This window comes from Solea senegalensis, linkage group LG6 (genome assembly GCF_019176455.1).
Source record: "Solea senegalensis isolate Sse05_10M linkage group LG6, IFAPA_SoseM_1, whole genome shotgun sequence".
Lineage (NCBI taxonomy): Eukaryota > Metazoa > Chordata > Actinopteri > Pleuronectiformes > Soleidae > Solea > Solea senegalensis.
In genome coordinates this window covers 2,724,329-2,736,500 of record NC_058026.1, presented here as the reverse complement: position 1 = coordinate 2,736,500, position 12,172 = coordinate 2,724,329, and the positions used below count along the sequence as shown (strand labels likewise).

The 12,172-nt window shown below is 41.8% G+C and overlaps 1 protein-coding gene across 1 annotated transcript in view; it reads left to right on the top strand.

The window, feature by feature from the left end:
- LOC122771394 (endonuclease V-like) overlaps positions 1-12,172 on the top strand; it is a 28,408-nt gene that overhangs the window by 5,821 nt on the left and 10,415 nt on the right. Inside the window, exons 6-7 of the mRNA XM_044028946.1 lie at positions 2,298-2,366; positions 2,516-2,644. Coding sequence (XP_043884881.1) covers positions 2,298-2,366; positions 2,516-2,644 — 198 coding nt within the window. The remainder of the gene's footprint in view (positions 1-2,297; positions 2,367-2,515; positions 2,645-12,172) is intronic.

Here is a 12,172-nt window from a genome sequence, read left to right as displayed (position 1 = left end):
CGAAAATGTGTCCACAGTAAGATATAAAAGCATGTTTGTTAACCCATTTTCTCTGGGTTAAGACCTGGTTTTAGGGCTGGAATGAGGTTCTTGTATGTGTTGCTTTGTGAGGACCAAAGCTTGTATCAACCATATGAACTGAGGATATTTTGGAACTGTGAGGATTTAAGACTCTTTAAAAAGCTTTTTCATGGTTAAGACCTGGTTGTACATCTTTGTGAGGTCCAAAGAACTCCCAAAAACATGCAAACCTGTCTTTGCGAGGACATTTTGACCTTGTGGGGACATTTCATCAACTTTAAAGAGGTTTTAGGGTTAGAATTAGGTTTACGTTAGGTTTAGTTTAAGGTATGGCATAATTTGTCCTCACTAAGATATAAAACCAAATTTGTGTGTGTCCGAGACAGAAGACGGAGACAGAAGAGTTCAGCAGGTAAAAATAAAAGCGCTGAAAGAGGAAAGATAATTTGATGATTTTTTTTGTCCTTGACTCGTCTGCAGCGTCCCTCTGATGTCTCCGCCTCTCTCGTTGTCTCTTTCTCTTTCCTTCCCTCGTACATAATCTGGCTTTGACCCAAACCGGTGTGTTATTGATGACTCGCTCCGTCTCTCGGCTCTGGCCTCGGTCCTACACTTTCCTCACACGAGCCAAAACACCGCTGGCCCGGTCCCAGCTGGGACTGGAGTTCCTGTGCGCCTCCTCTCTGTCTCCCCGCTGGCTGCTCGCTGTAATCAGTCACCGTGGAGCGTTCTCTCCATCCATCATGGAGACTGAGCTGCCTTCACGCCTCTGGCACAGAATCCACAGCTCACACCTGCTGACTCCGGCCCACGTCGCCGACTCTGTCTCTGACTTTGTCTTTGTCTCGTCAACAGTCGCAGCAAAACTTCAGCTTCTGTCGTCGCTTAGGGACGGCGGTGGATTAGTGTTTGAGCGAGTCGTCCGTCAATCTGCGTGTCTACATGTCTTTAAGTGTCTATTAAGTGTCTCTGGGCAAGACATTAAACCCCCAGGTGTGATAGAAAGGTCAAATGCCAGGGAATCAGGAAGTTTGGATACCCTCAATTATCTTAACTACCCTAAAGTACCTTAGCTACCCTCAGCTACCTTAACTACCCTCAACTATATTAACTACCTTGACAACCCTCAACTATATTAACTATCTCAACTACCTTAACTACCCTCAACTATATTAACTGCCTCAACTATACAGTATTAACTACCCTCGACTATATTAACTTCCTTAACTACCCTCAACTATATTAACTACCATAACTACCCTCAAACTATATTAACTACCTTAACTACTCTCAACTATATTAACTACCTTAACTACCCTCAAACTATATCAACTACCTTAACTACTCTCAACTCCCTTAACTAGCTTCAACCATATTAACTACCTTGACTACCCTCAACTATATTAACCATCTTAACAATCTTACCTACCCTCAACTATATTAACTACCTCAACTACCCTCAACTATACAGTATTAACTACCCTCAACTATATTAACTACCTCAAACTACCTTGACTACCCTCAAACTACCTTGACTACCCTCAAACTACCTTAACTACCCTCAACTAGATTAACTACCTCAACTACCTTAACTACCCTCAACTATATTAACTACCTTGACTACCCTCAACTATATTAACTACCTCAACTACCTTAACTACCCTCAACTACCTTAACTACCCTCAACTATACCTCAACTATACAGTATTAACTACCCTCAACTATATTAACTACCTTAACTACCCTCTAACTATATTAACTACCTTAACTACTCTCAACTACCATAACTATCCTCAACTATATTAACTACCTCAACTACCTTGACTACCCTCAGACTACCTTAACTAGCCCTTAACTACCCTCAACTAGATTAACTACCTTAACTACCCTCAACTAGATTAACTACCTTAACTACCCTCAACTATATTAACTACCTCAACTAGTGTCTTCAGAGAGGAGGGAGTTGGAAAATCACCTGTGTGTGTGTGTGTGTGTGTGTGTGTGTTCGTGTAACACAACATTCATGATACTTTAGTTGTAAAAGTTACGTGGAGTTGTAAAATCGGTCAGAACGGACAGAGCGCTGGACGAAGGTTAAAGACAGAACCCTGTCCTTGACTGTAAATGAAAGTGAGGACACGCTGAGGTTATAGAGACAGAATCGTCTCCGGCAGGTTCATCGTTTTTGTTGTTGTTTCTTCACTTTGCTGCTGTTTGCTCTGACACGCTGAACATCCTCCTCTGACTTTGATTCTTTTGCCTCTTTGCCTCCACAGATCGCTGCTCTGCAGAGAGGAGGAGACAGCTTCCCGCTCACAGCCGCCTCGGGCAAAGTGCTGGGAAAGGTGCGCTAAAGGACAAATGCACACAAATAGCTTCAAAAGAACACAAACAAACACACACATTATCTGCTAAAAGTCATGTTTTAGTCAGGGAGAGAGAGGTCAGAGTTCATACTTACGTACTGTGTGTGTGTGTGTGTGTGTGTGTGTAGGCGCTGCGCAGCTCTGACAAAAGCTCCAAACCAGTGTATGTGTCCGTGGGACACAAGATCAATCTGGACACGGCTGTACGACTCACACACTCCTGCTGCCGCTACCGTGTCCCTGAGCCCATCAGACAGGTACACACACACACACACACACAAACCAAAATGTCCTCACTGTGTATGGTTTATACCTGAGTCCCCCAACCACTGGGCCAAATGACCAAATGTAGGTCACAGAAAGACTGTCTCAGTCATGTGATATGGTATGGTAAAAATTAGTATAAAACAAACATCTTTGGAAAAAAGGTCCAAGGAGGAGACAGAAGAAGAAGAAGAAGAAGAGCCTTTGACTTCCAAGAAAAAGAAAGCTGCATCTATTAGACAATATCAGGATTCTTGCTTAAAGGAATACTTCACCAATCTGCATTTAGCTTTGAATTACTAGCATAGGGCTAGTATTTTTGAAAAATTGTTTCCCAGTTTCCCCTGAGTTGAGAAATATCTTCATTCTTTTCTTTGTTACGTGCCCACCAGTGACCAAGTGTCACTGGTGGGCACGTATTAATTGAATTGAATTTAATTTAATTGAATTGAATTGAATTGAATTGAATTGAATTGAATTGAATTTAATTTAATTTAATTTAATTTAATACACATTTTACATGGCTGTTGACTATATTCACGATGATGTCTCATTACCTTGCACCTCTTCATATGTAAGTGACACAGACTCACACAGATTGGCCCTGTTGTTCTGTTTCGTCTTTGATTCTTAGATTCAGATGACTTTGAATTAACGGGATAATTGGGTGAAGAAAATGATGGAAGATGTCATTTTTACAGCTTTAATGAGTTCTGTCAAACGCGTAAATAATTCTGACGGCGTTTGTGTTGAAATAAGGGGTCGTAAAAAAGTTTCAGTTTTAGATAATAATAATAATAAAAAAGACCCGCTAACTGTCATTTTTGAGGAAGAAATGGGGAAAGAAGAAGAAGATCTTGAAACCTAAAATCATCCCTTCTTCTTCTCCTCCTCAGGCTGTTCTTCTTTCTGCCACTAGGTTGTGCTGTGCTCCTGCTGTTCAGCAGGATTTTTAACCTCACACACAGAGACTGTACATTAACAACCAGGAGAGCTTACTCATCCTCATATTCTTGTATTTTTCACCTCTTTAGGACATATTTTGGTAAAAACAGCTACCATGTCAGGACCAGTAGTCCTCATGGAGACCAAAACCTGGTCCTAATGAGGCAGAACCTAATTTCTGAGGAACTGTTTAAGTTCTGAACAATTTTCAACATTTCTGACAACATAAGAAGCTTGTTTTAAGGTAGTAAAACCACTCCGCTTGGGCTTTGACCCTTGTGTCACCTGTGTTTTACTGAACCAGCACCTGAAATGTTTACATTTTGATCCACTGGTTCCAGAAAGACCTTCTGGATCTGTATAGAACTTGACCTGCATATAGCTTTCAACATCTTACATAAAAATGACACCAAAATCTATCCCAATCTGTGAAGATATAAACATCTGAAATAAATCCATAATCTGGATCAGGTGAGAAGATCAGAACACCAACATTTGGATTTATATCCAATGAGTTCGACAGATTTTTACAGTTTTGTTCATTAACAGAGATACGGAGGGCCACGCGGTTGGTGTAGTGTTTAGCATTTTTGCCTTTGCAGTAAGAAGACCCGGGTTCCTGACCAAGTCGGGACAAGGGTCTTTGTGCATGGAGTTTGCACGTTCTCCCACTGTGTGTGCGTGGGTTTTCTTCAGGTTCTCTGGTTTCCTCCCACAGTCGAAAAACATGCAGATTTGGAGATTAAGGCAAATTGGACACAAATTGACCCTAGGTGTGAGAGTGTGACTGAAATGTTGTTGGTCTCTGTCCCTGAGATGGACTGGCAAACCTGTCCATGGTGTGACCCCGCCTTTCACCCTATGTCAGCTGAGATTGACACCTCCTTCCTTCTTGTAGAAATGGTTTTGTTGGTTCCAGTAGTTCTCGTACTCGAGCCTCAGTGTGATTGTTGGTATTGTTAGAAGTTTTGGAAGACATGTTAGATCAGGACTATACCAGACCCCAATGTTCAAACACTGGAGCCAAAGGGGAAGGATAATAAAGAATAGCAGCTCAGTAAAAACAACACTGTCCACAATTTTGCAGCAAAATGTTGGTTTTTAGTCTTTTTGACTCAAACAGCGACTGACGTTTGTTCAAAGCAGGATTTTTCTGTTAGATCCACACAGCCGGTGTCTGTCTGCACAAATGACTGACCGTCATATCTGATAGTTCTCGTATAATGTAGTTTTAAGGTTTGGAGTTTAGACGAAGCAAACTGAAAAGATGACTTTTTCAGTCCCAATACCTGGGTTGTGCGTATCGGCCGATGCCGATCCAGGATTAATAAACTCTACCTTACCATGTGGAAGACACTGAAGGTATCATGTTTTTTCCCATCTCTGTGGCGCATCCGCCAAAGTCAGCTGCTTCGTCCTCTTGTGGTCTTTCCTTTTGCTTTTCTCACGAAATTGGCGTGTTCTTTCGCAGATTGATAAAGTCCGTAGCGTTTAATTTTGCGGTGTTCCCCCCACCCCAACATTTACCGGGCAGATATTGCAAGTAGCTTTAGAACTTGTTCTTGTAGCAAGGGTAAGATACTTACAGGGTTCCCTATGGGTCCTTGAAATCCTTGAACGTTTTTGAAAACTGCTCTGAATCAACATGGGTCATTGAAAGTTTGCAAATTTGGGAAAAAAATGCAAGGCCCTTGAAAGTTTTTGAAAACTGCCCTAAATAGACAAGGGTCATTGGAAGTTTGTACATTTGAAAAAAAAGCTTCAAGGCCCTCAAAAGTTTTTGGAAACTGCCTTAAATAGACCTGGGTCATTTGTAAAGTTTGTAAATTTAGAGAAAAAAAATTCAAGGACTTTGAACGTTTTTGAAAACTGCTCTAAATAGACAAGGGTCATTGGAAGTTTGTACATTTGAAAAAAAAGCTTCAAGGCCCTCAGAAGTTTTTGAAAACTGCCCTAAATTGACATGGGTCATTGAAAATGTGTACATTTGGAAAAAAGCTAACAAGGTCCTCAAAAGTTTTTGAAAACTGCCCTAAATAGACATGGGTCATTGGAAGTTTGTGAATTTGAAAAAAATGGTTTCAAGGTCCTTGAAAGTCTTTGGAAACTGCCTTAAATAGACCTGGGTCATTGAAGTTTGTAAATTTGGAGAAAAAAAATTCAAGGACCTTGAACATTTTTGAAAACTGCTCTAAATAGACAAGGGTCATTAGAAGTTTGTACATTTGAAAAAAAAAAAGCTTCAAGGCCTTCAAAAGTTTTTGAAAAATGCCCTAAATAGACATGGGTCATTGGAAGTTTGTGAATTTGAAAAAAAATGTTTCAAGGTCCTTGAAAGTCTTTGAAAACTGCCCTAAATAGTCATGGGTCATTGAAAGTGCTTGAATCTTGTGCCAGCAAGAAGTTAAGTTGATATTTACCTGAATGTCTCCCTCGCCTACTGTTTCATGCCCTGCATTGCTTGACGTACGTAGACTTCAGCCTAACGCAGGACAAAGAGGGAGTCATAATCACTAGCAGTGTTGTGGACACTGTCCACTGTCCACTGTCTCTCTCTCTGCCGCTGACGTGAGATTCCGTGCAGAACAATGAGCGAGTAAAGCAAAGAGAGAGCAAATGACAACGTCGATGCCTAAGAAACGAAAATTACACATTGTCCTCCCGTCTTAAGCTGTGACAGCACATTCAGTCCTGACAAACACCCGATTCTTTAACCACAAACGTAGAATTGAAGTGAACAGATCGGATCAAAAATAGACAAATATCGGGGCAGTCCAGTTGTCTACAGCCAATCTCCCGAAGACAAAATGACCTGAACGACAGAGACGCTTTACAGAAATGTACCTTTAAAACGTCACATTGATCCGTCACAAACTGAAGTCAGAGGGACAAACTCACAACATGAAAACACAACCTCCTTGTGCGGAAGATGATGAAATGTGATCAATACTGTTGAGAAATATCCTCCGCTCCGGCGCTGAAGGACACTGTGAGGAACTCAAGTGAGAGAGTGATGACGGCGATGTCACACCTGACGTTCCGTAGGTTGAGGAACTTTGAAAAAGCGAGAGTGAGAGAGAGCACATCAGCCCGAGAGTGAGGAGGAGAGGAAGTGAAGGATGTTTGTGTTTGTTTGCAGACAAACTCTTCTGAGGAGCAGATTTATATGAGAGCGGGGAACATTTGAAAAGGAGCTCGCTCTTAAGGATGCAAAAAATGAAAGTTCACGCTCTCGAGAGAAGAGAGGAACTCCGTGAGTGTGGGAGGAGGAGGAGGAGGAGGAGGAGAAGAAGAAGAAAACAAAGCTGTGAAATGTTCTGTGTTCACTTTGCCTCGGCACACACACACACACACACACACGACTCTGCTGCAGTGCATTCATTCACACCTCAGCCTTCACTGCAGAAGCAAACCATGATGTCATCCTTCATCTCTCTCTATCTCTCTATCTGTGGGAGGAGTTTATCACACTCATCATGTACCAGGTGTTGTAGAGCAGAGATGAGAATAACATAAAGAAACAGAGTGTCACTCTATTATCTAGCCAATAAACTATAAATAATACTAATATTAATAGAAAAATTAAATATATGACAATGTAATGCAAATAACAATACATTCATGATCAATTTAAGTGTAAATAAAGCCCGGCAAGCACTTTTTTTCCAGGTGTAACCCAGTGTAGACATATTTTTATCTCGTGCAAATCAACACAGTTCATTTAAAACGGAGCATGAGGCTGATGTGTAAATCCAGTCTCTCGTTAGGGTTATATAATAATATATAATACATTATAAAAAAGCAGCATAGATTTCACTCAGTGTTTCCCAAACTCTCTACATGGGTGCCCACTTTTTAAAATCACAAATATTAATCATAAACTAATATCATTTTAAGTTGGTAAATTGATTAAAACTTCATTTTAAGCATGTTATTTAAAACACACACACATAAATGTTAAATAAAATCAATGTTTGGGGAACCCAAACTAAATGTCCCGTGACCCGTGTGTGGCTCCCGACCCAGGCTTTGGAAACCACTGATTTGAGCTGATATAGCTTTGATTTGATTTAAGCAGGTAGAGAGAAACAATTACTCGATTAATCGATTATAATTTGATTAATTTGTCAACTATTTGGATAATCGAACGTCAGATTTAGTTTTGGGATTTTTCAGCTTCTTAAACGTGAATATTATCTGGTTTTCTTGGTTTCTGGATTAAACGAGACGTTTGAGGACGTCGTTCCCTCCAAGTTTGAGAAACACTGATTGACATTTTTCCTGACATTTTACGGACCAAACAATGACTCGAGAGAATAATCGACAGATGAATCGATTATGTAACGAATCGTTAGTAGAGAGAGTCGTCTCCTGATGACGGTGTGTGTGACTGGGTATGAAGGATGTGTAATGCCCGTGTTTTGGTTTGGTAGAGTTTGGAATGGTTAAGCCCTGGATCAGGCTTGCTTTAACTTGGTAGGCCTGACCGTACCACACCATTTTACTCTGGTAGGAAGGTTGCCAGAGAATGGAACCTTTTGGTACTATTCCGAATGGAAATGCAAAACAAAATACATACCGTACTGTACCAAACTGAACCGTTCTACTCTGTGGAAACACAAAAGTGAATGGGTGTGAAAACTGAAGCGTTGTGTGGTCATCAAGTACAGATTATTTACTAAACGTGTTGTATCATGAGCTCGTATTTGCTGGTACGTTGCCCACATGTGTCTTAAGAGAGCATTGATAGTCGGTAGAAGGTGAGGAGACACTTGCCTCGAGTCACTCTCCTTCCTCCTCCTTTTTTTCCGCCCATCTGCGGTCACTGTGGCAGAGAGAAACTGACATGTTGAGGTCAGCGAGAGGAAGCTGACACATCAGGGAGATGCTGCATTAGTGACCGCGCCATCCGTCCTTCCATTAGCGACTCTACACCACTGATTCTTCCGAGGGTCGTCGCGAGGGGCTGAAGCTAATCGCGGGCGCTGACACCGAGAGACTGATGATTGGGGCAAATAAAAAACTGACTCCCTGTAGAAACATTGAGTTTGTTTTGGTTCATGGTCTCACAGAGACTTATGAGAACAGTTATTTTTTTCCCACTGGCTCGCTGCCACTGACTCCTGTGTCCATGAATTAATTTTGTTTACAAGTGTTGACTTCTGGCTTGAAGCAGTGTAACAGCACATCAAGCTCACATTGGCAAAATCAACAAACAAATCAAATAAAACAAAAACCAGCAGGAAATTAAATATAAACGAGGCTCAGTTTTTGTTGAAGCTGTTTCAGGGTTTAACGTTGGAGCTCCATACCGTACCATACTGTACCAAACCACAGCATTAGTGTGTGGAGAAATAGGTTGCAAATGTAAGAAACTGTAGTTGTGAAATTCTTGGATGTTAAAAATTCACACTCAGTCCATGCTCATGGAAAACCATGAAAAATTCAACCGCGTGGAAACGGATTTCAAAGACATTTCATCATTCAAAGAAGAAGCTTTGACGTGTCGATGCACTGAGGCTTCTTCTGGAAAAGTACCACTGACCCCATCACTTCAGTGTTTCCTGTCATCTGCTCTAAACATGTTGCTGTTCATTTTTTCCTTTACCATCATTTGTGTGTGTACATTGTCATTAACTCCAGGCTAAAAAAAATCCATTACTCCTTCGTCAAACCTCATCCTCTTCCTCCATCGTACACTAATGGGAAGACACGCGCTGGTAATGGGACTCTGAGGATCTGGCTGAGACGCACAGTAACAGCTTATTTCCAGACCTCTCCTCTCTGTCTGAGTGCTTTTTCGCCGAGCGGAAGTCGCTAATTATGTTCCCTCCCTTTTCTCGTGGAAGTCACCTACGGTACCTGTACGCTCAACATGTAGTTTGTCTTTGTACAGATGAAGATTGGTGATTAAAAACCAAATTTCAGAGCAGGAAGTCAGAGTAGAACATAAATTGGCTATGAAACCATGTCGGTTGTAGGTGGCACAATGACTGGCTTATCTGGGTCATCGTCATGGACCGATTGACCCTTAAAGGTGACATCGAGTGCTTGTATCACACACATATGTTAGTTATGGAGGTCTACTTACATATATTAACTTGTTTTCATGGTTAAAAACCTCCTAATCGCTGCAAACGAGCCGATCAAAATATCTCCTCACTGACGCTCTCGTCAGCCGCGCCGTTTCAGACCAAAACCACACCCCCAGAACGTGGACTGTGTTGTGATTGGCCAGCCAACGAGAGCTTTCCCACTGTCCTGTGATTGGCCAGGTACCTGGAAGTGACGTAATAGATAGGCCAGCTCTCAGATACACAGCTCCCCCTCTGGCACGGTGGATGCTCTGCATCTCAGCAGCTACAACGAGAGTAGTTCTTCTTCTTCTGCGGTTGAATGTACGCAACCCGGACTAGTGCCCGCACCGGGAGGCGCTACGGTGGTGAGGATTTTTGATGACGACATCAAATTAAGGGAAGTGCCGATCCGCTTCGCAGAGCCCAGGAAAACAATACAACACTATTTTCTCAGCAGTGGCTGAACTGTTTGTTCTGAAACTTTAGGGTTTCATAAACGAGGTCATGACGCAGATACACACACACACACATGCAGCGTTAATTGGAGCTTCCGGTCTATGTGGGCTTTAAAAGAAGATGAACAGGAATAGAAAAGTGGTGGATTTTGGGCCACTACCATGGTTGCCGCGGTAACTCGCATACTGATCAAAGGAAGGTGAGGGCGGAGTCTGTCTGGGTGGGCACCTGCTGCATGGCTAGTGGGAACACAAAATGTGAAAGTGTGTTTTTTGACAGAGATTCCGGCTAAATTCATCGGATTGCCCTAGAGCTCGGTCAGGTGGCAATTTTCGCAGATTCCTCATGTGCAAACCAAGTTTGTTGAGTTTTTGTGCTCAAAGGACATGATGATGATGATGATGATGATGATGAAGCCTTAATGATACCAAACAACTGAACCCTCAACAATGTTTTTTCCAGGCTGAGGACAAATTTGGTAGCCAAATGAAGGCAATATCGGCACAGCGGTTAGCACTATTGCCTCTCAACAATTGGGGTGATGATACTGTGATGGAAACACAGCATAAATGTCAAACTTTGTGCCCAGACCAGCCAAAGAGTTTTATTATTACTCACCCACTTTAAATTGCCGGGGGGAAAAAAATGTTAATATAATTCATTAAATTTAATTTGATTTGAATTTCTTGTTACGACACAGATGCTGATGCACAACTTTCTCTAACTGGACCTTTTTGGGGGATTTTAGTGGACCGTAAGACTCTTAAGATAGCAGATGAATGCATATATTTCCCTGTTAAGAGGCGATAAATATGGCTCCTTGTGCTCCACTGTCCGTTTTAGGTTTCCATTGCATTGGCAGGAAGACAGTAAATGTAAGAGCTGTACAGCTGCACTCCCAGATTGCAAAAACAGATGGAAATTCAATGTGAGTGATAGGAGATGAGGAGCCGGCATGCATGGAATAAAAGAGAGTGAGAAGCACATTGTGTGAGTGTGTGTGTTCTCGTATTTCTTACCTCTTTAGGACATTTTCTGGCATAAACACTGATCTTGTCGGGACCAGTAGTCCTCATGGAGACTAAAACCTGGTCCTTATGAGGCAGAACCTCATATTCTGAGGAACTGGTTAAAGTTTAAGGCTACGGTTGGGGATTTTGGCATTAACTGGTTCTGGTTAAGGATTGGTATAAGGCTTTGTTGAGGGCTGTCCAAATAAATGGAAGACAATGCCGTGTCCTAAGAAGAACAGCTGCACAAACCTGTGTGTGTGTGTGTGTGTGTGTGTACTTAGAGGAGCGAGAGAGCTGATGTGTGTTTTTTGTGCAGATATTGAAGTTGACGATCTATTTATGTAAGAAGCATCTGTTTGTTCTGTTTGGTATTTTACTCTCTGCAGACGCCAAAATTCATCCCGTATCAGAAAACTTCTGTGTTCTCATCTCCCCAGCCACTGTGTCTTATATATATATATATATATATATATATATATATATGTGTGTGTGTGTGTTTGTGTTGCTTTGAGGCCTTTTAAAGGTGCATTATGTAAGACAAAAATAACCATCACGTTATATTGAAACAGCACATTTGAATACAGTAAATAATACAACAGTCAATGTTGCACTTCACCTTAGTTTGATTAGTTTTCACACTGCGGTCTACACTCGACACGCCCTCAACGCTACGTGCTCATAAACTAGTTTTATGACCATTCATAAGCCCAGACTCTTGTCAACGTGTCTGTTGATCACAGTCGTTTCTGCCGTCGCACCGACACTGTCAGTCGCACCGGTTCATGGGTACATGCAGCTGAATACTACTGGTAAATTATGCACACACACACACATACACACACACTGCAAACGAGCCATTCCAACTGGTCACAAGCCTGTTCGAACCAATTTAGGGGAGAAACGCCCCAGTTTTGGAACTAAAAGCTTGGTATCAAAGCTCCTGAACACTACGGGAGTTCAGTTGGACAACTGTCCTTGTCCCACTATAGAAGCAGTAGTGGGAAGTTGATTTCTTGAGTTAGTTTTATTG